This window comes from Cynocephalus volans, chromosome X, assembly GCF_027409185.1.
Source record: "Cynocephalus volans isolate mCynVol1 chromosome X, mCynVol1.pri, whole genome shotgun sequence".
Classification (NCBI taxonomy): domain Eukaryota; kingdom Metazoa; phylum Chordata; class Mammalia; order Dermoptera; family Cynocephalidae; genus Cynocephalus; species Cynocephalus volans.
The window spans coordinates 84,210,671-84,236,397 of NC_084478.1; the positions used below are offsets into that span (position 1 = coordinate 84,210,671).

Genomic DNA, 25,727 nt, shown 5'->3' on the forward strand with positions numbered 1-25,727 from the left:
CTCTTGCCATATACCAAAATCAACTCAAAATGAATTAAAGACTTAAATATAAGTCCTGAAACTATAAGACTCCTAAAAGAAAACATAGGGGAAACACTTCAGGAAGTAGGACTGGGCAAAGACTTTATGAATATGACTCCCAAAGCACAAGCCACAAAAGGAAATATAAACAAAAGAGATATCAAACTAAAAAGCTTCTGCACAGCAAAAGAAACAATTAACAGTGAAAAGACAACCTACAGAGTGGGAAAAGATATTTGGAAACTATGCACTGACAAAGGATTAATATCCAGGATATGCAAGGAACTCAAACAACTTAACAGTAAAAAACCCCCAAATATCTCAAAGCAAGATATACAAATGGCCAATAGACACATGAAAAAATCATTATATCTTGTCTGTGCTAAAAATCTGACCAGATAATGTTTTTTCTTTTTTCTAATACACGTGCCTGGAGACTGATACCAAAAACTTGTTGTTGGATTTTTTTTTTTTTTCAGTTAAAGAATGCTGGTTAAGAATGCTTGAAAGGGGCATACACTCTACTTTGACAATACAAATGGAAGTGTAAAAAAGGAACCTTGACGTTAAACCTGGGACTTCATGATTTTGCACATGCATGTTATATGACTGCATCAGTTCTACTAGGCCGTGAATTGGGCTAATAACATCTCTTTAAAATGCAGTGAGAGAAAGCAGAGTTGCTTGCAGACCAATCTTAATGAAGAGTAACTGATAAATTCCTGTTTTGTATATCTTCTTCTACCTCTGGCTGAACACTCACTGCTAATCAAGAAGTAGAGGTCCTAACTCTCATTTGTTTGTCGACTTGGTACTTCATTGTGTATAAGGGAAGATCACCTAGTACTTTCAGATGTTGGGATGAGACAATATGTATACAGAAGAATGAGTGAGAACCAGTGAATTCTCCAGCTTTGGAACAGCTGTCTTTAAGTAATTGTAGTAATTTATATTCTTATGTGCAAGTGTGATTGGTTTATATGATCAAAGAGCAGAGGGCAGAAAGAAAATCAATGAGCAAAAGCTGCAGGTTAACACATTTTAGCTCAATATAATAAAAAATGATGATGATAATGATGACAATGATGACAACAACAATAACCGGTAGCCTTGGGAAGAAGTAAGCTTCCCATTACAAACACTTGGAAATGTTGTAGAGGACATTCAGACATTACTTTGGCAGTGGACTTGACTTTTAAGGTCCTTTTTACCCCTGAAATTCTCTAAGGAGTCAATAAGTCTAAGGGGAAAAGATTTTCTTACAAACTTTCTGTTGGAAATTGCATATTTCTGAGGAAATAAAAGGGCCTTTATTCTAAAATATCGTAGCACTTATCATGGTAGTTCAGCCTTTCCTTTATTTTTGTAATATTGCCTTTTGCACTATTAAAGGAAGAAGCTAAAATACTTTAGTCAATTTTAAAATGTAAATGTTACAAGAGTCACACTAAACTTTTAAAAAATGAATCCTTTATTGTGAATCTCTTGAGTAAGTGTATACTTAGCTATTCTATGGGTACTTGCCATGCATGATTATAGAATGATGTGCTGATACATGTATTAAACACCTGCTCTGTTTCTTCAAATTTCAGTTCACTACTGGGGAGTTAAATGACTGGAGTTATCATCAAATAGCTTTTTGCACTGTCTCTCCTCTTTTCCCTTATCTATTTACTGAATGTTTGCAACTATATATGGAGAAAAGTTACGGAAGAGTGGCCTACGTGGAATGACTTTTCATCACAGACAACTGGTGTTTTAAAACCAAAGCATATCTCATGAGTTCCTTTAAGCAGATGCATACTGTATAGGGTTTACAGAGGGGCATGGGTAGAATAAACCTAATTTGGGGCTAGATTAAGATGATTAACAAATGTAGTAGAAAGGACATGGAGGAAACTACAGCAGTGCTGTTCAATAGAAACATAATGTGAGCCAGGTGGTTTAAATTTTCTACTAGGAGCTTTTAAAAAGTTAAAAAATATCAAGTAAAATTAATTTTAATAATATATATTATTTAATCCAATATATCAAAATATTTTCATTTCAGCATGTTATTCATATAAAAATTATTAATGAGATACTTTATGGTTTTTTTACTAAGATTTTTAAAGTTGGTATGTATTTATGCTTCCACCATATCTCAATTCAGATACCATATTTCAAGTGTTTAATAGCCACATGTGGCTAGTGGCTACTGAATTAGTGCAGTTCAAAGGGACTTGTGAAAAAGAGTGGGAAGTTCAAAAATATTAGAAGTCCAGTGAGATGAGTATTCACTTACAGAATGAAGTTCTCTTTTAGTTAATGACATGTTTGGGGAGGTAGTTTATTGCAGTGATATACAGCACATAGTTTGGAATGTATTCATTTTCTGGCTCTGACACTTACTTGTACTATGACCTTGGGCAAGCTATTTAATTGTTGTGTGCCCCAGTTTCTGTAAAATGAGGATAAATATATTTATGTTATCAGGTTGTTATGAGGATTAAATGATAAAACATGTGTAAAGTACTTGGGTGCCTGGCATATAATAAGTACTTAAGTATTGTTAGCTATTTATTATCATTTTTCTAAGAAAGGTGAATTGCTCAATGAGGTCAGGTTTCACAATAAGTTTAAAACAAAACAGGTCTGACTTTTTAAAAAAATGTTATGGATTCCCAAAATTATCTATGATGATTTTTAAGTAATTTATTAAATTTCAAAATGAATAAATTTGATTCCCTGTGTTTTGTATTCTTAGGGTTGAGGAAGCTTCCTGGCTTTTCCCAGAAGCATTTAAAAATAGAGGCGTTGACTATAGCAGCCTTGGGCAAGGGACAATACTTGTAAATAGACAAGTCCAAAAGCCTAAGAAAGAAGTTGACAAAGGAGATAGGTGGGGGGGATAAGAACATTAAACACCACAATGTGTATCATAGAACTGAGAAGGGCATGCACACACCCAGAATGGGATGCATGCTCAGAAAAGGCCTGAGAAGACCCTAAGCTTCAGCTAAACTCCATGCAGTGCACAACAGGGAGTGAAGTCTAACGCTCAGTTGTAAACATCCTGGTTAAGGGTTGAAGAAGTTCCCCAACACAGAGCCAATCTGCAAAAACCGGAAAAGCATATTTTTTCTTCATCTCTTTTTTGCTTTTACTCCAGAAATTCGTGAAATCTCTGTCAAACCACTAGCTGACCACAGGTTTAGGGAACAGAGACTTCAGAGGCCACACAAAACCATGTACATGGTCTTTAAAATAGAGGTTAGAAAAGTCTGGCCGAGCCCGTAGCGCACTCGGGAGAGTGCGGCGCTGGGAGCGCGGCGACGCTTCTGCAGCGGGTTCGGATCCTATATAGGAATGGCCAGTGCACTCACTGGCTGAGTGCCGGTCACGAAAAAAGACAAAAAAAAAAAAAAAGTCACTAAACAAGCAAACAATAATAATTCACAACGGGTAGCAACAACAAACCCTGGAAAAGGAGTAGAATCTGGTTTCCAGGGTTGCCACTTCATAATACTTGAAATGTCCAACTTTCAAGAAAACATTACAAGGCACATGCAAAGAAACAAAACAGTGTGGCTCACTAACAACAACAACAACAGCAAAATTAATAGAAAATGTCCATGAGGTAGCCCAGGCACTGGCCTTACTAGATAAAGACTTTAAATAAGCTGTCTTAAATATGTTAAAAGAGCTAAAGAAAACCATGGAAAAAGGACTAAAGGAAACCAAGAGAATTATGTCTCACCAAACAGAGAATATAAATGAAGAGATAGAAAGCAGAGAAAAAAAACAAATAGAAATTCTGGAGCTGAAAAAGACAATCACTGAAATGAAAAATTCACTAGAGGTGTAGCAGTGTGTTACAGTGAGCTCTCAAGGAGAGGCAGGACACCGAGGTTTGAAGCAGGAAGTAGAGTTTATTGATACTGGCACTGGCTCAGCAGACTCATGTCAGAAAGGCTGAGCCCTGAACACAGCAGGGCTGTTTCTTTTATATTGGAATACTTTTGTCTTTTACAGCAGAGTAAAGGGTGACTTTATATGGGGATGTTTTTCTCTTGGGTGTGGAAAGTCCCAGTTTAGTAACAGCTGTAGTAGGGTGGGGCATAGCCAGGCATACATGGGTGTCTCATTCTCCCCTTTGATGTACTGACTGTGGCCAGACATGGCTCGGTCATACAGTATTATTCTGGGGTTCTAGTTGAGTCAAGGGTTGATATTACAATAATGAGAACATTCTGGATGTGGTTTTTTGTTCTATTATGGCCTCTAGGGAGGACATAACTGTGTGAATTACCAGAGGTAACAGGCAAGGGAGGATGAGTTGGGTGTCTATTAGAAAAAGAACCATAATAACAAGGGTTTTTAGTCCTCTAAACATGTTAAACCAGTCTCTGAAGAGGTTTTCTGGGTTTCAGTCTGATCACTTTTGCACTGGGACATGAGTCGGTTTTCTTATTTTTGTGGCTATGTTAGTGACTATCTTTTTGTGGTCATCGATTTGTAAACAGTAGTCCGAAGAGTTAATTTTTTAACAGACTCCTCTCTCTTCTGTTAGGAGGTAGTCTAATGTCAACTGATTTTGGTAGGTGGCTCTTTTTCTTTGGGATTGTTGGTTGGCCAGTTCTAGAGCCATGGTAGTTTTCTTGGTAATTATTTATAAGACTGTCTGGAGTCTAATGATGTGGTTTAACATATAGATGGGGGTTTGGTATTCCCAGTTACTATCTTGAGTCCAGGTGGCAGGGCCATAATATTGTGTTGAGGTGGCCATTTATCTTTTTTCCAGGCTTGTTTTTTTCCCAACTTGAGGGACAGTTTGGAACTCAGGCCATCATATGGGGGGATTCCCAGTTGTATATCTCAGTTCTGGGGCAACAGAAAGAAGTCTGGTTAAATAATTTCTAGAGTGTAGTATCTATTCTAACTGGGAGGAACATGGGTATAAGCCCTTCTTCCACAGATCCAGAAGAGCCTTTCAGGTGTTCTTCAAGTTTTAGGGTCTGTAGAATTTAAATTTTTCTAGTACTGGTTGATTTTTGGAATTCTCTAGAAGGGCCAAGATCCTGTGTAATTTATTAGTTGGGGGTAATTGGGGTTTGGTGTGCAGGATTGGTTGTGGGACATCTCAGTGGTCAGAGGTTGGGCCCAGTACTGAGTGGTGGCATCAGGCCACCAGGTATAGGAAGTTTTATTTAAAGAGCACACCTGTTGGCAAAAGGTTTTGCCAACCCATTGAGTGAAATCCTGGCTTTGTCTATTTAGGCAATTTTGTCTTATGACTTTTGAGGACAGGACCCAGTTGTGGGGGTGGTGGAGGCCCATGGGACTATGGTCTTGATATATAGGAGGACTTTGGGAACCTCTAGGCTAGATTTTTTTCTATGGCCAGTTTTTACTCATTAGGGATCCCCCACATATCTAACAGTTTGACACATTTAGGGTTTGGGCTATGTTTTCTGTCAGGTGATTGAACAGGTTTTGGCCGACCATGGGGGTGTCTCAGAGGGAGACTCTGGGTCTGTTGTAGAGACTGAGGGATGGGCCTGTGGGGGGAGGAGTTCTGGAAGAAGACCCAGTGGTGGGTATCAGGAATTGTTCTCATATTTGGTCAGGTTGTAGGTTTTCAGAGTAAAAGAAAACTCCATTTGACCTTCAGGTACCCCAGACTTCAGTTTTATCAGACAGAAGGCAGTGTTGTTGGTTCTTCTTTTTGGGGGTGGGGTGGGGGGAGCCCTGGGGGAGAGATCTTGGCATCCACATTTAGGTATCCAATTGTTACTATCTAAAAGGGCCAGAAAGTCAAGCAGTGGACCAGGTGAGGGTTGTGTACCCCAAACAGTGGAGTCTCCGACAGAAACCCCAAGGGTCAACATCAGGAGGTGTATTAGTCTAGGGTCCATGTTTCTGTGGGGGATCTAGTTGGGGAAATGTATAGCCTGTTTGGGGTCCCTGAATTTGTTAGCAAGGGTAAGAGATGATGTCATACACACAACTGAAAAGTAAAATAAAGAAGAATATCACCGGTCCCAGAAAGTAAGTCCAGTAACCTCAGCAGTAGCAAAATTTTTTATTTTTTGTGTGGAGATCCTCAGGCTTTTGCCATGTGTAGCCTAGTCAGTCCCCGGAGTGACTAGAGTAGGGCTGTTGCCATCTGGGGTCTCTGAGGTGGTTTCAGGTCCCTTATTCTGGAGAGTTAACTTGTAGGGTGATGTGGGATAAGGAATGTAGTCCCAAGTAGTCATGTCTGGTTTGAGCCTGTTATGATGTACCACGGAGTGACTTCAGTTACTTGACTGTAGTAGGGGTAGACAATAAGACAGTCAAAGGTCCCCTCTACAGGGGTTTGAGTGGCTGTACATTCTATTCTTTCACCCAAATAGAGGTTTCTGGTCTGTAGGGATGTATAGGGGGATTAAGGCTAACCAGGAGTCATTCTCTTACCCACTGGTGAAGGGCCCACATCATTTTTCTTAGAGTTAAGAGTTGTTGTTGTAAAGTCACATGTCCAACTTCCATCAGATCATCATGAATAGTCTTGATGAGACGGGGAGGCCTTTTATGTAGGATTTCAAAGGGGGAGAAGTCCATGTGCTTGGTGGGTGTAGATCAGATCTGGAACAAAACCATGGGGAGGATCTTGTCCTGGTGGAGGTGAGTTTCTTGACATAACTTCTTAAGGTGAGTTTTTATAGTTCTGTTTATGTGTTTGACCATTCCTGAACTTTGGGGTTGACAGGCAGTGTGTAGCTTCCAGGTAATTTTTAGTTTTATTTTTATTTTTTGACCGGTAAGGGGATTGCAACTCCTGGCATGGTGTGGTCTGCACCACGCTCAGTCACAGTGAATGTACCGGCCATCCCTATATAGGATCCGAACCCACGGCCTTGGTGCTACCAGTGCCGCATTCTCCCGAGTGAGCCACCGGGTGGCCCTTCCAGGTAATTTTTAAATTCTGGACTAGTAGTTGAAGAATTTCAGTTACAAATGTTGGTCTGTTGTCAGATCCAATAACTAATGGCAGTCTAAATCATGGGATGATTTTTTGTAGGAGTATTCAGGCCACTTCATGAGCCTCTTTAGTTCAGGTAGGAAAGGCTTTAACCCAACTGGAATAGGTGTACACCAAGACAAGGAGATACTTATAGTCTTGTGCCTGGGGCATCTCAGTGAAGTCTGTTTCAAGGTTTTCAAAAGGATTTGTACCCATGGCCTGATTTCCCAGAGGGACACTTGAGTGTGACTTGGGGTTATTGTGTGTATATAATGTTAATCATGAGGAGATGGTCTGGATCAAACTGTCAAGATGTGGAATATGGAAGTAGTGACCCAAAGTGGTTTTGGACACTGTTTGTCCAAGATGGGAATCTTCATGGAACTGTTTAACTACCCACTGGGGCCAGGGTATTAGGGATAACAACCAGTCTATTAGTGAGTTTCCACCATCTTTCCATGAGAAGTGTTTCATGTTCTGTTTTGAGTCAGGTTACCTCCTGGGGCATGTAAGTAGGAGTCCAGTGGGGTAGAGAGTTTGGGAGTAGGGGGGCTACTAATTTTTATTGGCTTCCTGGCATGAGAGGCAGGCCTGCTGCGGCTAGTTTGGCTGTTTGGCCCACCTTGTGCTTTCCTTTGGCCTGGGAACTATTTCTCTTTTAGTGGCCTTTACAGTGTATGACTGTCACCTTTTTAGGAGTTTAAACTGTTTTTAGAAGTTCAAGGATCTCTTTTTGGTATTTCACGTTTTTGTCTGTTGAGGTGATTGAGTCTCATTCTTTATATAAGGCTCAGGGTGTGTGGAGGATAGTAAAGGTAAACCTGGAGTCAGTGTAAATGTTAACTTTAGTTCTAGTCGCCGGCTGTAAGGCACAGGTCAGGGTGATTAATTCAGCTTTCTGAGCTGAGGTCCCTGTAGGCTAGGCCATGGCTTCAATGGTGGGGTCAAGACTGACTACAGTGTATACTGTCTGATGTTGGCCATTGATGACAGAGTTGTTCCCATCTGTGTAGTATTCAACATTGGGGTCTGGAAGGGGCTGATCTTTGAAGTCCAGTCAGCTGGAGAATACTTCATCGAGCACTTCTATGTAATCATGATCTGGGGTTCCAGGCCCGAGTGGCAACAGTGTAGCAGGATTGAGAGTTCTAACCATTTGCAGGTGTATGTGAGGATTTCCACATAACATCCCTTGATACCTAGTTATTCGAGCATTGGTGAGCCAGTAATGCCCTTTAGAATCCAGTAGGGTGAGGACAGCATGGGGCACTCATATGGTGGTTTCTTGTCCCAAGGTTAACTTGTCAGCTTCGGTAACTAGAAGGGCCATGGCCGCTACTGCCTGAAGACAGAGCAGCCAGCCCTGGGCCACTGTGTCTAGCTGTTTTGAAAGGCATGCCACTGGGTGGTGCCAGGACCCCAGAGGCTGAGTTAGAACTCCCCCCATAATACCCTGTCTTTCGTGGATGTATACAAAGAAGGGTTTTTCTAAGTTAGGTAGTCCCAGTCCTGGAGCACTTGCAAGCACCATTTTTATATCCATGAAGGCCTTTTGTTGAGCTGTTTCCCAGATTAGGGGTTCCTTCCCCCCTCCCTTTGGTGGTTTCATATAGAAGTTTGTCTAGTACTGCAACGTTGGGGATCCAGATCCTGCAGAATCCCACTTCCCCCAGGAACTCATGAACCTGTTTTCATGTGCTGAGGGTCAGGGTGTAACAGACAGCCTGTTTACACTCTGCCCCCAGTTGACATTGTCCTTGGGAGATATGGAACCCCAAATATTTGACTTTTTCATGGTATATTTGGGACTTTTTCTTAGACACCTTGTATCTTTTTTTCCCAAAGTAGGTTGAGGAGGAGTTCAGTCCCTTTTATACATTCTTGGAGAGTTTTTTCCTGCCAGCAACAGGTCATCAATGTATTGGAGCAGAGTACATCTACTTTGTTTGACCAGGAAAGCATGTAGGTCAGAAGCCAGCCTCATGCCAAAAATGGTTGGGGAGTTCTTGAATCCCTGAGGCAACCATGTCCAAGTTAATTGTCCTTGGGTTCCTTCGGGACTGTCCCATTGGAAAGCAAAGATGGGTTGACCCTCAGGGGCCAGTCTGATGCAGAAAAAGGCATCTTTAAGGTCTAAACAGGTAAAGTAAGCAGTGTCAGCAGGTATTAAGCTCAGAAATGTGTATGGATCAGGAACGTCAGGGTGTAGGGTGATGGTTGCTTGATTGACTGCCCTGAGGTCTTGTACCAGTCAGAATACATTGGTCCCTGGCTTTAGAACTGGCAGTAGGGTGTGTTCCAGGGGGACTGGCATGGCCTTAAGAGACCTACCTGAGGAGTCTGTCTGTTTTTGTACCCCTTGTTGAGCCCATCAGGGGATAGGGTATTGTTTTTGTCAGACTGGTGATGCCCCTGGTTTCAGTTCCACCAGGACTGGGGGAATGTCCTTGCCCGACCTGGTGGGTTGTCGTCAGCCCAGACTCTGGGCACTCAGAAGGGAAGCTCCAACAATGTTGGTGTCATGGCCTCAGACTAAACAATCACCAGTCTTCTCCCTGGGGGACAGTGAGGGACAGAACCTTAGCCTCTGAATCTCCCAGAGTTAGGGATACTTCTCTGGTCTTTGAGAAAGTTATTTGGGCCTGTAACTTAGTAGATCTCATCTAAGTAGGAGTATTGGACAGTTGGACAGGTAGAGAAACTCATGAATGACCTCTCTTTTTCCTATGTTGTTTTCTAAGCAGTAAGAAGGTGTGTTTCTGTCGGCTCCCTGTGGCTCCAACTATGGTAGTCTGTTTCCAAGAAAAAGGGCCAAGAGACTGTGTGACTACCGAATGTTCAGCTCCATTATCCACCATGAAATTTATGGGTTGGCCCCCTTCCATTATTTGGACCAAGGACTCCTCGCGGCCCAGGGGAAGGGAGCCTGGTCAGTCCTATTCACTTTCATATTGTTCAAGTTCAGCCAAGCTGATGGAATCTTGCTGGGGTGCCTTGGTGGCTGGTTTGCCTGGGTTATGGTATCCTTGGAAGGTCTGTCCCCTTTTGGGGGGCTGGAATTGGCCTTTAATGGTGGTTGGGTGTTGGGGACATTTATTTTTCCAATGTCCATCTTCACGACAGTAGGCACATTTGTTGGGCCTCAGAGGTGGCCTGGGACCAGGAGTGCCCTGTGGCTGTTTTATGGTTGGTCTTTGGCCCCAGGGCCCTTTTGAGGGTCCTGACTTTTCAACCAGTGCAGCAGCTAGGAGGTCCACCTTCTTTTTCATTTTCCTGTCTGCCTCGTGACAGGCCTCCTGGTCCCAGTTGACAAACACTTTGGTTGCAATTTCTAGGAGTTGAGTAACATTGACACTGGCAAATCCTTCCAGTTTTCATAGTTTCCAGTGGATATCCCCCTGTGCTTGTCCAACAAAAGTGGCGTTAACCATGCTCTGGTTCTCAGGCTGTTCAGGATCAAAGGGCATGTAGAGGCAGAATGCTTCACAGAGCCTTTCATAGAACTGACTAGGGCTTTCAGCTGGCTTTTGGAGGACCTCAAAGATCTTCTTCATGTTGGTTGGCTTTTCCCATCCTTCTTTTAAGCCTCCCAGAAGAGCCACTTGGTATCATCACAGCATCTGTAGACCCTGGTCTGTGTTGGGGTCCCACAGTGGATCCTCATTGGGGAAATGGGTCTGGGCATATGCTTGGGCATTTAGTGTCCCAGCCAGGGCATGGTCTTGGAGCCATTTGAGGGCTGCCTGCCTGACTCAGCACTGCTCTTCTGTGTTGAAGAGGGTCATTAGGAGCTGCCTGCAGTCTATCCAGGTGGGCCAGTGAGTTTGGACTATAGACTGGACCAGATCAAACATAACCTGGGGATTTTTGGTATATGAGGGCATATGGTGTTTCCAATTCAGAAGATCAGTCATTGTGAACAGCTCATAGATGAAGGAGAGATTTCCCCCCCGCAGGCATCCATTTTGATCATAGTATAGGGGACCTCAAGTCTCTTGGAGTGGCATCTGGAGAGCTGTCCCCCATGGTGACCCAGTTGAAGACTGGGCCCAGCTTGGACCATATAGAGTCAAGGTAGGTGGTGGTGGGGTCTCTGGAGATGTGGGGGGGAAGGTTGTCCCACCTGATGGACCGGAAGGAGATGTTGGCAACACTGCTGGAGTGGAAGGCAGCAATGGGGGCTGTGGGGGAGGTGGTGCAGTTGGCCCAGTCATGTAGGGAAGTGGAAGATCCTCTGGATCTGAGGACATGATGGCTAGCTTGGGGACCGCATGCAGTGGTTGCCTCTGGGGGTGATTTTGACCTGGGACTGATGTTGATTGGGCCAGGAGGATTTGGCAGTGTTTTTCCATGCAGGCCTTTAACCAGAAGAGTGGAGAATGAACTAAGTCTTCCCAAGAATCAATGTAGGGGTATTAGTCAGGGTGACCCTGCTGGCCAGTCTGCTGGCCAGTAATAACCCATCTGACTTGACAGATAAAGGGGAGGTCAAAAGACCCTTCAGAGGGCCATCCTACATTAAAAGATGGCCAATCTATTTCACAGAATGTCCTGAGTTTATCAGGAGATAACTTGACACCATAGTCACCAGAGAAGCTCTTTTTGAAATTCTTCAGCACACAGGCAAGGGGAGTTTGTTTGCTGGATATTCCTCCTATATTCTCCTGCCCATGACTGGAGTTGCAACAAACACTCTCCTCAATTACTTTGTCTGTCTCTGGCTGTTCACCTCTCGGTGATATCTCAGGTATCTCTTGGCTTTGGTGAGATGGTATAACCCCCCATCAGGATCTCTCTTGAGAGAGTCACCCTTAGTCATGTGAGATCTGCCAGACCCGCAGATCAGGACTCCACACTCAATTCATTCACTCAAATATAGTCACACACATTCATTCACCACCCAAAAATTACTGAAATCCTGACTGGAAAAAGTGGTTTCCTCCATGGGATGGAGTACTAAGACATTCCCCCCTTTTGGGAGTTGATCAGGCTCCCTTTCTACTCTCCTGAGAGAAGGAATCTGTTGGGACCCAGGCCCTTACCTTGTCTGCTGGGCGGAGCTCCCCATCTGGTTCCTGTGCCTCTTTGGGTTCTGTTGTGCTCAGGGTTTGACAACCACATCCATCAGGCAAGGTTGTTCCCACTCATGGAGAACTCTCCACTGGTGCCCGACTGCGGTCTGCATTGCCAAGTGTCCCAGGGGCCAAGACCCAGAGACAAGGGAGGCAGTCAAGCCACCATGTCTATCATCCTGGATGAACCCCCAGAAATGTGGCAGTGTGTTACAGTGAACTCTCAAGGAGAGGCAGGACACTGAGAGTTGAAGCAGGAAGCAGAGTTTATTAATGCCAGCACTAGCTCAGCAGACTCATGTCACAAAGGCTGAGCCCTGAACACAGTGGGACTGTTTCTTTTATATTGGAATACTTCTGCCTTTTACAGTGGAGCAAGGGGTGACCTTATATGGTGATGTTTTTCCCTTGGGTGTGGAAAGTCCCAGGTTATCAATGGCTTCAGTAGGGCAGGGTGTAGCTGGGCATACATGGGTGCCTCCGAGGAGTTCAACAGATTTGAGCAGGCAGTAGAAAGAGTCAGTGAACATGAAGACAAGTCAATTGAAATTATTCACTGTGGGGAGCAGAATGAGAGAATAATGAAGAAAAATAAACAGAGCCTAAGAGACTTGTAGGACACCATCAAATGTACTGATATACACACAATAGGACTTCCAGAGGTAAAGAAAAGAGAGGGAGGTGCAGAAAAAATATTTGAAGAAATAATTGCTGAAAACATCCCAAATTTGATAAAAGAAATTAATCTAAACATCCAAATAGTGCAACAAACTCCACATAGAATAAACTGAAGTATATCCACACTCAGATACATTATAGTCAAACTGTCAAAGCCAAAACCAAAGAGAAAATCTGAAAGCAGGAAGAACAAAGTGAATCTTTGCATACAAGGAATACTCAATATGACTAACAGCAGATTTCTTTTCAGAATCCATAGAGGCCAGAAGGCAGTAAGATGTCATATTTAAAGTAGTGAATGAAAAATATCTGTCAACTCTATACCAGCAACACTACAAAAACTGAAAGAGAGAATCTAGCTATATCCAGCAACACTACAAAAACTGAGAGAATCAGACATGCCCAGATAAACAAAAACTGAGGGAGCTCATCACTAGTAGAACTGCTTTATAAGAAATGCCAAAGGGAGTCCTCCAGGAAAAATGTAAAGGCACTAACTGTAATTTAAGCCATACAGAGAAACAACACTGGTAAAGGTAACTACATAAGTAACTACAAAAGACAGTAGTATTGAATTTTTGGTTTTTAACTTTTATTTACTATACAATTCAAAAGACAAATAAAACAATAATGATAAATCTATATCAAGGGGCACACAATGTATAAAGATGCAACTTGTGACAATAAAAACATAAAGGGGGAAACAACGATAAAGGGCAGACTTTTGTATAGTATTAAACTAAGTTGGTATTAATTCAAACTTGATTATTATAAAGTTAACATGTTAATTATAATACCCATGGTTACTGAAAAAACTAAAAAATATACTGAAAATGAAATGAGAGAAAATCAAAATGGGTACACTAGAAAAAATTAATTAATGAAAAAAGAAGACTATGAAACAACAATGGGATACCACTGCACACCTATTAGAATGGCAAAACTCCAGGACACTGACCACACCAAATGCTGGCAAGAATGTAAAGCAACAGAAACTCTCCTTCACTGCTGATGGGAATGCAAAAGTAGTTCAACAATTTCGGAAGACAGTTTGGTGGTTTACTTTAAAACTAAACACACTCTTGCCATACAATCCAGCAATTACAGTCCTTGGTATTTACTCTAATGGGCTGAAAACTTATGTCCACACAAAAACCAACACCAAGATGTTTATAGCAGCCTTACTCATAATTGTCAAAACTTGGACACAACCAAGATTTCCTTCAGTAGAAGAATGGATAAACTGGGTTATATCCATGTATATGCAATGGAATAGCACTCAATGTTTAAAAAAAAAAAAAAAAGAAAAAAGAAAAGAGCTATCAAGCCATGAGAAGACCTGAAGGAATCTTAAATGCATATTACTAAGTGAAAGAGGCCTATTTGAAAAGGCTACATACTTTATGATTCCAACTATATGACACTCTGGAAAAAGCAAAACTATGAATATAGTAAAAAAGTCAGAGGTTTCCAGGAGCTATGTGGAAGGGAGGAATAAATAGGTGGAGTACAAATGATTTTTATGGCACTGAAAATAATCTATATGATACTAGAATGGTAGATATGTGTCATTATACATTTGTAAAAACCCTAAGTCTGCAACACCAAGAGTGAATGTTAATGTAAACTGTGGATTTGGGGTGATGATGTGCCAATGTAGTTTCCTTGATTGTAACAAATGTGCCATTCTGACATGGGATGTTCATAATGGCTGTGTGTGGGTGGTGGGCAGGGCACTCTTTTTATGTGAACTCTCTGTGCTTTCTGCTCAATTTTGTTGTGAACCTAGAACTGCTCTAAAAAAATAAACTTTATTTAAAAAATCTTTTAAAGACAATAAGGGAGAAATGGAAATATAAAAAAGGTATAAGACATAAAGAAAACGAACACCAAAATGGCAGAAGTAAATCCTTCTGTTTTAGTCCGTTTTGTGTTGCTATAACAGAAATACCTGAGACTGGGTAATTTATAAAGGAAAGAGGTTTATTTGGCTTACAATTCTGGGACAGCTGCATCTGGCATGGGCCTCGGGCTGCTTCTACTCATGGCGGAAAAGTGGCAGGCAGCTGGTGTGTACAAGCAGATTATATGGCGAGAGGAAGCAAGAGAGAGGAAGCAAAAGAGAGAGAGAAGGTGCCAGGAGCTCTCGCAGGAACTAATAGAGCCAGAACTCACTCATTAATCCCCTCTCCCCCAGGGAGAGCATTAATCCATTCACGAGGGATCCGGCCCCATGACTCAATCAGTTGCCAACACTGCCACATTGGAGATCAAATTTCCACATGAGTTTTGGAGGGGATAACACATCCAAACTCCATCATTCCAACCCTGGCCCCCCAAAATTCATGTCACTCTCACATACAAAATACAATCATTCTATCCCAACAGTCCCAAAAGTCTTGCTCCAGCACCAACCTTTAAGTCCAAAGTCTCATCTGAGACCAAAAGCAAAAGTCCTTCCAGCTGTGAACCTGTAAAAGTCAAAACCAAATTTATCTACTGCCAAGATACAATGCTGGAAAAGGCATTGGGTATACATTCCTATTCCAAAAGGGAGGAATAGGCCAGAAGAAAGGAAAAACAGGCCCCAAACAAGTCCGAAACCCAGCAGGGCAGATATTATGTCTTAAAACTCCAAAATAATCTTCTTTGACTCCAAGTCCTGCATCCTGGGCACAATTGGGCATTTGGGCCCCCAAAGAATCAGGCAGCCTCCTTCCCACAGCTCTGCCAGGCACAGCACAGTGGGCCGTGCTGGTGCCCGTGGCTTTTCCAGGCCTGCGTTGCACGTTGCCAGTGGCCCTGCAGTTCTGGGGTCCTAGCGGCAGCCCCGCTGCCTTGGCTCTACTAGACATTTCCTTGGTGGGGGCTTTCTATGGAGGATCTGACCCCACATTCCTGCTTGGCATTGCTCTAGTAGATGACCTCTGCAGTGGCTCCGCCCCTGAGGCAGGTCTCTGCCTGGGCCCCAGGCCTTTCCATACATCCTCTGGAATCTGGGTGGAGGCTGCCATGACTCCACTGCTCTCATGTCCTGCCAGCCTGCAGACTTACCACAACGTGGATGCCACCAAGGTTTCAGGCCTGTACTCTCCAGGGGTGCTGCATGAACCACACTTGGGGCCACTCTAGCCAGAGCAGGTGGGATACAGGGAGCAGGTTCCCAAGGGCAGCTGCACCCCAGGTCTGTCCTCTGGAAGAACTCAGTCCTTCTAGGCCTCAGGGTCTGTGATGGGTGGGGCACCCTTCCACACTTCTGAAATGCCTGCAGGGCTTTCCTCTCATTTTCTCCGCTATTAGCATCTGGCTGCCTCACCGCCAAGATAATGTCTTTAGCAACCAGTTTATCTGCTTCATCCTTGCGTTGTTCGCTGGCTCTCTGCTTCTTTACCGTTTCTTTACTGCACGGCCAGGCTGCAAACTTTCCAAACCTTTATGCTCTGCTTCCCTTTTGAATTCTGGCTTTACATCATGATTTTGCCGCCATAACTAAGAGTAGGCTCTTAACAGCAACCACGCAGTTTCCTTAATGCTTTGCTGCTTAGAAATTTCTTTAGCCAAATGCTCTGGTTCATAACTCTTAAGTTCCAACTTCCACAAAGTCCAAGGGCATGGACACAATGCAGCCAAATTCCTTGCTATGGCGTAGCAAGGGTTATCTTTTGCCCAATTCCCAATATGTTCCTAATTTCTATCTAAGACCTCATCATCCACACGGTCTTTACTGTCCACATTTCTATCAACATTCTGCTTGCCACCACATAAGTCTCTAAGACATTCCAAACTTTCCCTAGTCTTTTTGTCTTCTTCTAAGTCCTGCAAACTCTTCCAACCTTTGCCCATTACCCAGTACCAAAGCTGCATCCACATTTTCAGGTGTCTGTTTTGCAATGCCCCACTCCTCAGTACCAATTTTCTGTTTTAGTCCGTTTTGTGTTGCTATAACAGAATTATCTGAGACTGGGTAATTTATAAAGAAGAGAGGTTTATTTGGCTTACAGTTCTGGGACAGCTGCATCTGGCATGGGGCTCGGGGTGCTTCTACTCATGGTGGAAAAGTGGCAGGCAGTTGGTGGGTACAAGCAGATCACATGGCGAGAGGAAGCAAGAGAGAGGAAGCAAAAGAGAGAGAGAAGGTGCCAGGGTCTTTTAAAGCAACGAGCTCTCGCAGGAACTAATAGAGCCAGAACTCACTCATTAATCCCCTCTCCCCCAGGGAGAGCATTAATCCATTCACGAGGGATCCGGCCCCATGACTCAATCAGTTGCCAACACTGCCACATTGGAGATCAGATTTCCACATGAGTTTTGGAGGGGATAACACATCCAAATTCCATCACCTTCCTTATCACTACTTTAAATATAATTGAATTAAACTCTCCAGGCAAAAGGTAGAAATTAGCAGAATGAATTGAAAAATGACCAAAATATATGTTGTTTACAAGAGATTAACTTTAGATTCAAACACATAAATAGGTTAAAAGTGGAAGCCTAGAAAAAGATACCCTAGAAATAGTAACCAAAAGAAAGCTAGGGTTACTATACTAATATCAGACAAAATAGACTTTAAGTCAAAAATTGATAACAAGAGACAGTGAAGGCTATTATATATTGATATAGAGGCTAATCTATTAAGAAAATGTAGCAATTATAAACATATAAAGACCTAACAATAGAGCCCCCAAATATAGAAAGCAAACACTGACAGTATTGAAGAAAGATATAGACAGTGTTACATTAATAGTTGGAGACTTCAATACCCACTCTCAACTGTGGACAGAAAAACTAGACAGAAGAACAATAAGAAAACAGAGGACTTGAATAACACTATACACCAAATAGACCTAATAGGCATATGTAGAACACTCATCCCGGCAACAGCAGAATACACATTCTTCTCACGTGCACATAGAATATTATCCAGTATAGACCACATGTTAGGCCATGAAACAAGTCTTGATAAATTTAAAAGGATGAATTCATAGAAAGTATTTTCTCTGACCACAATAGAATGAAACTAAAAATCAGTAACACAATGAAAACTACAAAATTAAAAATAATACACTCTTAAACAATCAATGGGTCAATGAATAAATTACAAGTGGAATTAATTACAAAATACTTTGAGATGAATGAAAACATAAACACAACATATCAAATCCTATGGAATGTAGTGAAAGCACGATACTTACAGCTGTAAATGTCAACATTAATGTAGTTAATGTTAATTAATTCACATTAATTAATGTAGTTAATTAGTTAAAAAAGAACAAAACTCCCAAATGAATGACCTAACTTTACACCTTGGGGAACTAAAATAGAAGAACTAAACTGAAAGCTAGCAAAATGAAGTATGTAATAAATATTAGAGGAGAAAAATGAAATACAAAACACAAAAATAATAAAATCAATGAAACCAAAAGTTGAGGGACCTTGAAAAGAGCAACAAAATTGAGAAACCTTTAACTAGACTGAACAAGAAAAAAAGAAGACTCAACTTACTAAAATCATAAATATAAGTGGAGACATTACTAAGAACTTGCAGAAATAGAAAGGACTATAAAAGAATACTAAGAACAATTGTATATAAACAAATTAGATAATCCAAATGAAATGGAAAAATTTCTAGAAACACACAAACTATCCAAACTTACTTGAGAATGCTGCCAAGGACTGGAGGCAGAGGGAAATGGTGAGTTATTAATCAATGGGCATAAAGTTTCAGTTAAGCTAGGTGAATGAACGCTAGTGATCTGTTGTACAACACTGTATCTATAGTCAACAGTAATGTATTGTACACTAAAAAATTTGTTAAGAGAGTAGGTAGGTCTTAAGTGTTCTTACTACAATGAAGTAAAATGAAATGAATTGAAATAAAATAAAGTAACATAAAATAAAATAAAACAAAACATACATCCGAACAGACCTTTAACAAGTAAAATGATTGAATCAGTAATAAAAAACCTCCTAACAAAGAAAAGCCAAGGCCAGATGATGGCTTCACTGGTGAATTCTACCAAACATTTAAAAAGGAATTAAAACCAATCCTTTCAAACTCTTAAAAACAAACATCGAAGAGGAGGTAACACTTCCTAACTCATTCTACAAGGCCAGCATTATCCTGATACTCAGGCTGGATAAAGACATTACAAGAAAAGAAAAGTGCTTACAAATATCTCTCATAAATATAGATGTAAAACACCTCAAGCAAATATTAGTAAACAGAATTCAGCAGCATATTAGAGAATTCTACATTATGATCAAGTGGGATTTCTCCAAGAAATATAAGGGTGGTTCAACAAACACAAATAAATCCTGTAATACACCATACTAATAGAATGAAGGGGGAAAAAAACCCCTCACATGATCATCTCAATTGATGTTGGAAAAGCATATGACAATATTTTACATACTTTAAAGAAAAAGTGCTATAGAAATTAGTAATAGAAGGGAACTTCCTCAAAATGATAAAAAGGCACTTATGGCAAACCTGCAGCTAACACTATACTCAATGGTGAAAGAGTAAATGCTCTCCCTCCAAGACCAGGAACAATGCCAGGATCCCTGTTTTCACAACTTCTATTCAGTATTGTACTGGAAATTCAAGCCAGTGCAATTAGGCAAGAAAAAGAAACAAAAGTCATCCAAATTGGAAAGAAGTATTGGAATAAATGATCTTTATTGGCAAATGACAAGATTTTATGTATAGACAATTCTAAAGAACCCACAAAAACTTTTAGAGCTGATTAAAAATTTAGCCAAATTGTAGAATATAGGATCAACACCCCAAATCAGTTCTATTTCTATATACTAGCAATGAACAATCAGAAGAGGAAATTAAGAAAATGATTCCATTTACAATAGCATCAAAAAGAATAAAATCTTTAGGAATAAACTTAACCAAGGAGGTTCAAGACTTAAGCACTCAAAATTACAAAACACTGTTGAAAGACCTAAATAATGGAAAGGCATCCCATGCTTATGGATTGGAAGACTTGAGTTAAGCTAGCAATTCTTCCCAACACAATATGCAGGTTTTGTGCAATTCCTATCAAAATCCCAACTACCATTTTTGCAGAAGTGGAAAAACTGAACCTAAAATTCATATAGAATTGCAAGGAACCCTAAATAGCCAAAACAATTTTTAGAAAGAAAAATAAAGTTGGAGGACTCACACTTCTTGATTTCAAAATTTATTACAAAGGTACAGTAATCAACACAGTGTGGTACTGGCAGAAGGACAAATAGTTCAATGGAAACAGAGTTGAGAATCCAGAAATAAATGCAAATATCTATGGTCAATTGATTTTTGACAATCATGCCAAGACCATTCAGTGGGAAAAGATTAGTCTTGTGTACAAATGGTACTGGGACAACTAGATAGCCACATGAAAAAGAATGAAGCTGGACTCCTACCTCATACCAAATACAAAAATTAACTCAGAACGGATCAAAGACTTAAATGTAAGAGCTAAAACTACAAAACTCTTACAGGAAAACAGAGGGGAAAATCTTTATGGCCTTGCATTTAGCAATGTATTCTTAGACATGACACCAAAAGCACAGGCAAGAATAGAAAAAATATATAAATTAAATTTTATCAATACTTGTTGCATCAAATGATGCTATCAAGAAAGTGAAAAGACAACTCATAAAATGGGAGAAAATATTAGCAAATAATTTGTCTGATAAGGGTCAAGTATTCAGAACACAAAGAAATATTACAATTCAACAACAAAAAGACAAACAACCCAATTAAAAAATCCCAATTAAAAAATGGGCGATGGCTTGAATAAACATTTTTCCAGAGAAGATATACAAATGGCCAAGTACATAAAAATACGCTCTGCATCTTTAGTCATTAGGGAAATGCAAATCAAAACCACAATGAGATACCACTTCACACCCACTAAGATAGCTATAATTTTTTTAAAAAAAGAAACCAAAATAACAAGTCTTGGTGAAGATGTGGAGAAATTAGAATCCTCCTACATTGCTGGTGGGAATGTAAAATGGTGAAGCCACTGTGGAAAATCATTTGAAGGTTACTCAAAAAGTTAAATATAGAATGACCAATCATTTTCACCCTTCTCACTGTTATATACTCAAAAGAATTAACAGATATTCAAACAAATACTTGCACTCAAGTGTTCATAACAGCACTATTTATAATAGACAAAAGGTGGAAACAGTCCAAATGCCCATCAATGAATGAATGGATAAACACACTGTGGTGTGTGTGGTGTGTGTGTATGTATATACATATATCACACATATATGATACAATATCATTCAGCCATAAAAAAGGAATGGGTTACTGTTGCATGCTACAATGTGTATGGATCTCAAAAACATTATGCTAATTGAAAGCCAGACACAAAAGGACACATATTGTATGATCCTATTTATATGAAACATCTACAATAGGTAAATCCACAGAGGGAACACAGATTAATGGTTGGCTGGCACTGAGGGAAGAAGGAACAGGGAGTGACTTCTTAATGCCTATGAGGTTTCCTATTGGAGTGAGAAAAATATTTTGGAACCATATAGAGATGATAGTCACACAACACTGTGGAAGTAGTAAAAGGCACTGAAGTGAATACTTTAAAATAGTTAATTTATGTTATGTAAATTTTGTCTCAATAAAATGAGTACTGTTACTATTCTCCCTCTCTAAAAATCCAAGCTTCTTATTTTCCTGAGTCAGGCCGAATCCCTTATATTCTTATTAATAATAGTAATAACAAGTTACTATCTAATGAGCTCTTACAATGTTCCATGAACTGTGATTCAGCTTTTCAGGCACCATATTATTTTAATCTCGCAACAGCAATGCTTGGCATATAGTAGGTACTAAGCATGTACTTGTGGTGTGAATGGACAACCATATAAGCAAGGTGCATGTGAGACAACTGAGGTTGGGAGAGATTAGGTAACTTGCCTCAGGTCTCCTGGCTAGTGACTGGCATAATTCATATACTATGAGTTATACGACAAAAATATCACTTTTGGCTTCAGCTCTAAACTGACATTAGGGAGATAGACATGAGGTGCTTTCCCTAGAAAGAAGTTAGGTCCTTAACATTACATATTTTTGAGTCATATTGAAAGTTAAATCTGTAATTTGGTAGTGTTGGAAAAGGAATGACCTTGCTATTAGGCAGCCCTCACTTCTAATACTCCACTATTTTTTAAATGAGTGCCTTTAGGAAAATTTGATTTAACTTTCTGAAACTCAGTTTGTCCATTTGTCAAAAGATTGTAAAATGAAGATGGCAGGATGGACTGATGGAGCCAGAATTGGAAGTCAAGGCTGACGTATTCCCTTGATTTTTAAATTATGGTAACTGATGCAAAATGTTAATAAAACACTGTACAAGACAAATAAAATACATCTGCAGGATACGTCTGGCTTGTGCATCACAAGTTTTGATCTCTGTGTTAGTGGAGAGAAGACGGTGAAAAGAGTGTGGTAGTTAACTGTATGGACTGTGAAGCCACACTGCCTGAGTTGCCATCCAAGCTTGGCCATTTACTAGCTCTGTGGCCTTAACTAAACTGCTTAATCTGTCTGTTCCTCAGATTACTTGTCCATAAACCGGGTGTAATAATAATATGCACTTCGTAAGGTTGTTATGAGGATTAAGTGTGTGTGTGTGTGTGTGTGTGTGTGTGTGTGTGTGTGTGTGTGTGTGTGTGTGTGTGTAGTCACTTAGAAACAGTGCCTGACATGTAGCAAGTGCTGTGCAAGTATGTTAAATAAAACAAAATGAATATGTCCTAAGTTTCCTTTCAGCTCTAATATTATATGACTAAATAAGAACTTATAGAAAGACCGTTATTTGCACGGACTCTAAACTGTTCTTTACCTCAGTTTGCTCATCTGTGCCTCAGTTTACCCATCTGCACAATGAAGAAAGTAGTGGTACTGCCTCATATGGTTATTGTGAGAATTAAATGAGTTAATATAGAGAGAATTAATATATCTACAGTTCTTAGAACATTTTCTGGCACAGAGTAAGCGCTATATAAGTCCTAAGCATTATCATTATTAATTTTGAAAAGATTTATGGTGAAGCTCATGTGAATCAGCACAGAAAAACTCTAAAATATGTTAATAGCACTTAAAATATGGCATTGATCCTAGGAGCAATATCCATACTATTTTAATGGAACTGAACTTTTGATGCTTCAATTCATCATTTAAAAAGTCAGATTGGTAAGGTCTGAGAGTAGGAAAACTTCTCAGTCATTGCATAGTCTGCTTAATACACCTCCATAGCAGATTGAGATAAAAAAGAAAAACAGCCTAAACGTGTATCTATTAAGGCAACTAACGAAATGCACAGAGTCGATTAGAAGAAAGTTTTATATCAGAAAAGAGGGTCATTTCCTGCCTCCCTAGTTCACCCAGTACACCTGGGGTAGACTTTGTCACATATGTAAGATAAGGAAGTTATAAGTGGAATCAAGTCCAGGGGCTGGAAAATGCAGCACCTCAACCATAATTTGTAAGGTGAGAAGAGTTTGGTATAAAGAAATAAAGGAGTCTTGGAAGAACTTGGGAGTGAGGGGATGTCTGATGGGACAAGCAGGAGTTCTAATGTGAGGGGAGTGGAAATATATGAAACCCCACAATGAATGAATAGGAAACATTGTAGACCACAAGTTTACAGATGCTGGCAGTGGGATTCTAGTGTTGAAATGACAATAAATATTAGTAGAATTTCTTGAGAGTAGATAGGAATTTTTCAGTGTGAGAATACAGGTGCAGGAGGAGATTTTACTGTGAAAAAAGCAAGGACTCTGACGTAAGGAGACAGGATATAATATGAAAACTCCATTGTGAGTTGATGAGAACATTAAAAGGCCATTTGTAATAAGGATAGGGAAAATCCTTAAAGATAGGGGAAATCTAGGTGGGGAAATTATAGAGGAGGGACTTGGGGTTTGTATCGGGAACTATTGTGGAATTCTGAGTTTGAAATCACAAAATATACCGTGGAAACCATTTTATAAATAAAGAGGAGATGGAGTGCTCCCTAGTGTCACAGGACAGGGTACAAGAGAAGACCACAGAATTAAAAAAGGGGTGGTATAATGAGAGGGAACAAGAAATGATACTCTCACATTGGAAGGGGTAGGAAATAATAGAAACCCCAGTGGGAAAGGATAAGGTTTCCCCAATTTGAGAAGACAGGGGACTAGTGCAACCCTAGAGGAAATGATAACAAGAAATCCCAGAGGAAGAGAATGGCAGAATGTGGGGCTAACAGTGGAAGAGCACTGAAGGAGGTGGGGAGTGGGTTTCCCAGAAAAGTTAACAAGGAGGAATCATGATTATATCCCTTTGAAGGGATATGAGAGAGACTGTGGAAATTCTTGTGAGAGGGTAAAGAGAACACTCTAGTGTGAGAAGACAGGAGACAAGATAGGATTATCGTGTGACAAAAACAGTGTCACTAGTATAAGATGTCAGAGAAGAATATGGGGTCCCTAATAGGAAGGAGTTGAACGCTCCTCAAAGCAGGAATGCAGGAGACTGGAGGTTAAATCAAGTGTGATAAAAATCAGGGGCTCTACTGTGAGGATGTATTGGAGAACTCCCATCCCACTGGAGACGATGAGAAAATAGGGAGAGCCTACATGGAAAGCGAATGGAGGGGCTTTCCACTGTGAAAAGGGGAGACCTCAGTGGGATAGAACAGGGTGTACTGTGGGGTCACGAGTTGGCAAAGATATGAAACACTTCAGCCAGTGTGAGAGGATCGTGAGCAAAGGATGAATCCCAGTGTGAGAAAACAGCTAGTAACAGAGTATAGGAAATATTTGGGGATTTTTGGTAGGGAACCCCTACCAGGCAATTCTAGTAGGATTCTTGCATGAGGGGAAATGGTAGGGCTCCTAGTTGGATGCATAGGTGGGATTCATGGTGTGAGCAGTTTAAGGACACGGGGTATGTTGTTTCTTCAACTAGGCAGGGTGGAGTCCCCCAGAAGGAGAGCACAAGGCGCAAGTGGTTGCTTTGTAGGAGAAAAGGAGGCCCTAGTGGGAAAAGCCAGCAAATTATTGTGGGTAAGGCAGGGAAATAAGAAACCCTAGGCGGGAGGTGATGGCGACATGGTGGGATCCTCGTGGGAGGGTGCAGGCAATATTGTGGGAAGCCAGCGGTTGGGGACAGAGAGCTCTCCAGAGAGTGAAAGGAAAACCGCAGTGAGGGCTGAGCACACAGGAGACACCAGTGTAAAGGGTAGGGCAGACGATTATGCTGGAGCATAATTTCCCCACCTTGGGTGCCCGGCCCCACTTACCCAGGCAGAGTTCAAAGACGTAGGCATAGTAGGACCAGAGCACGACGAGGACAATAACAAGCACTGGCACCCAGGACAATACCCGGCGGCAGCACCTCAGTCCACCGGACAGAGCCATCTTCCAGCCCCGCCGCATCTTCGGCTCGAAGATCGACCAAGCAGGCCTGCTGGCGCTGGGTCGGAACTGCTTGGGCGGCGGCTGGGAGGCGGGAAGAAGCGCGGTGCGGCGCTCCACTGCCTAGCCTGGCGGGAACCTTCTCACCGAGCCTGTGCCACCTGTGGGGCTGTAGGGTTGAGTACGCCCTGCCTAGCACAATAGGCATGAGTCACTGCGTGGAGGAACTGGCTGTGTTGGAGCGGAAGGTGATCTGTCAGGCAGTAGAGGCTGGGCACGCTCAGAAGAAATGCAGTCCCTCCCCTTTCCGCCTCTCCCCCTCTTCCCCCTCTCCCCCGCTTCCCCCTCTCCCCCCCACCCCCCCACCGCCTTGCTTCCGTGCTTGATGCAGGGCTGGACCGCGGCAAAACTGTAAAGTGGAAGAAATTTGGGTCCTCTCATCTGCTCTTACTGCACTGCCTTTACCCTCTTTTCTCCAAGCTCTGTCTCTGTATCTTTGTCTTTCTTTATCTTTCCTTACCCCGTCTTTTCCTCTTCCT

The 25,727-nt window shown here is 41.3% G+C and overlaps 1 protein-coding gene across 1 annotated transcript in view; it reads right to left on the bottom strand.

The window, feature by feature from the left end:
- The window catches only part of ZDHHC15 (zinc finger DHHC-type palmitoyltransferase 15), a 120,691-nt gene extending 95,424 nt beyond the window's left edge, over positions 1 to 25,267 (bottom strand). The window contains exon 1 of the mRNA XM_063083977.1: positions 25,074 to 25,267. Within this exon, the coding sequence (XP_062940047.1) occupies positions 25,074 to 25,209 (136 nt within the window). The 5' untranslated portion in view covers positions 25,210 to 25,267. The remainder of the gene's footprint in view (positions 1 to 25,073) is intronic.
- Between the last annotated feature and the right edge of the window lie 460 nt (positions 25,268 to 25,727).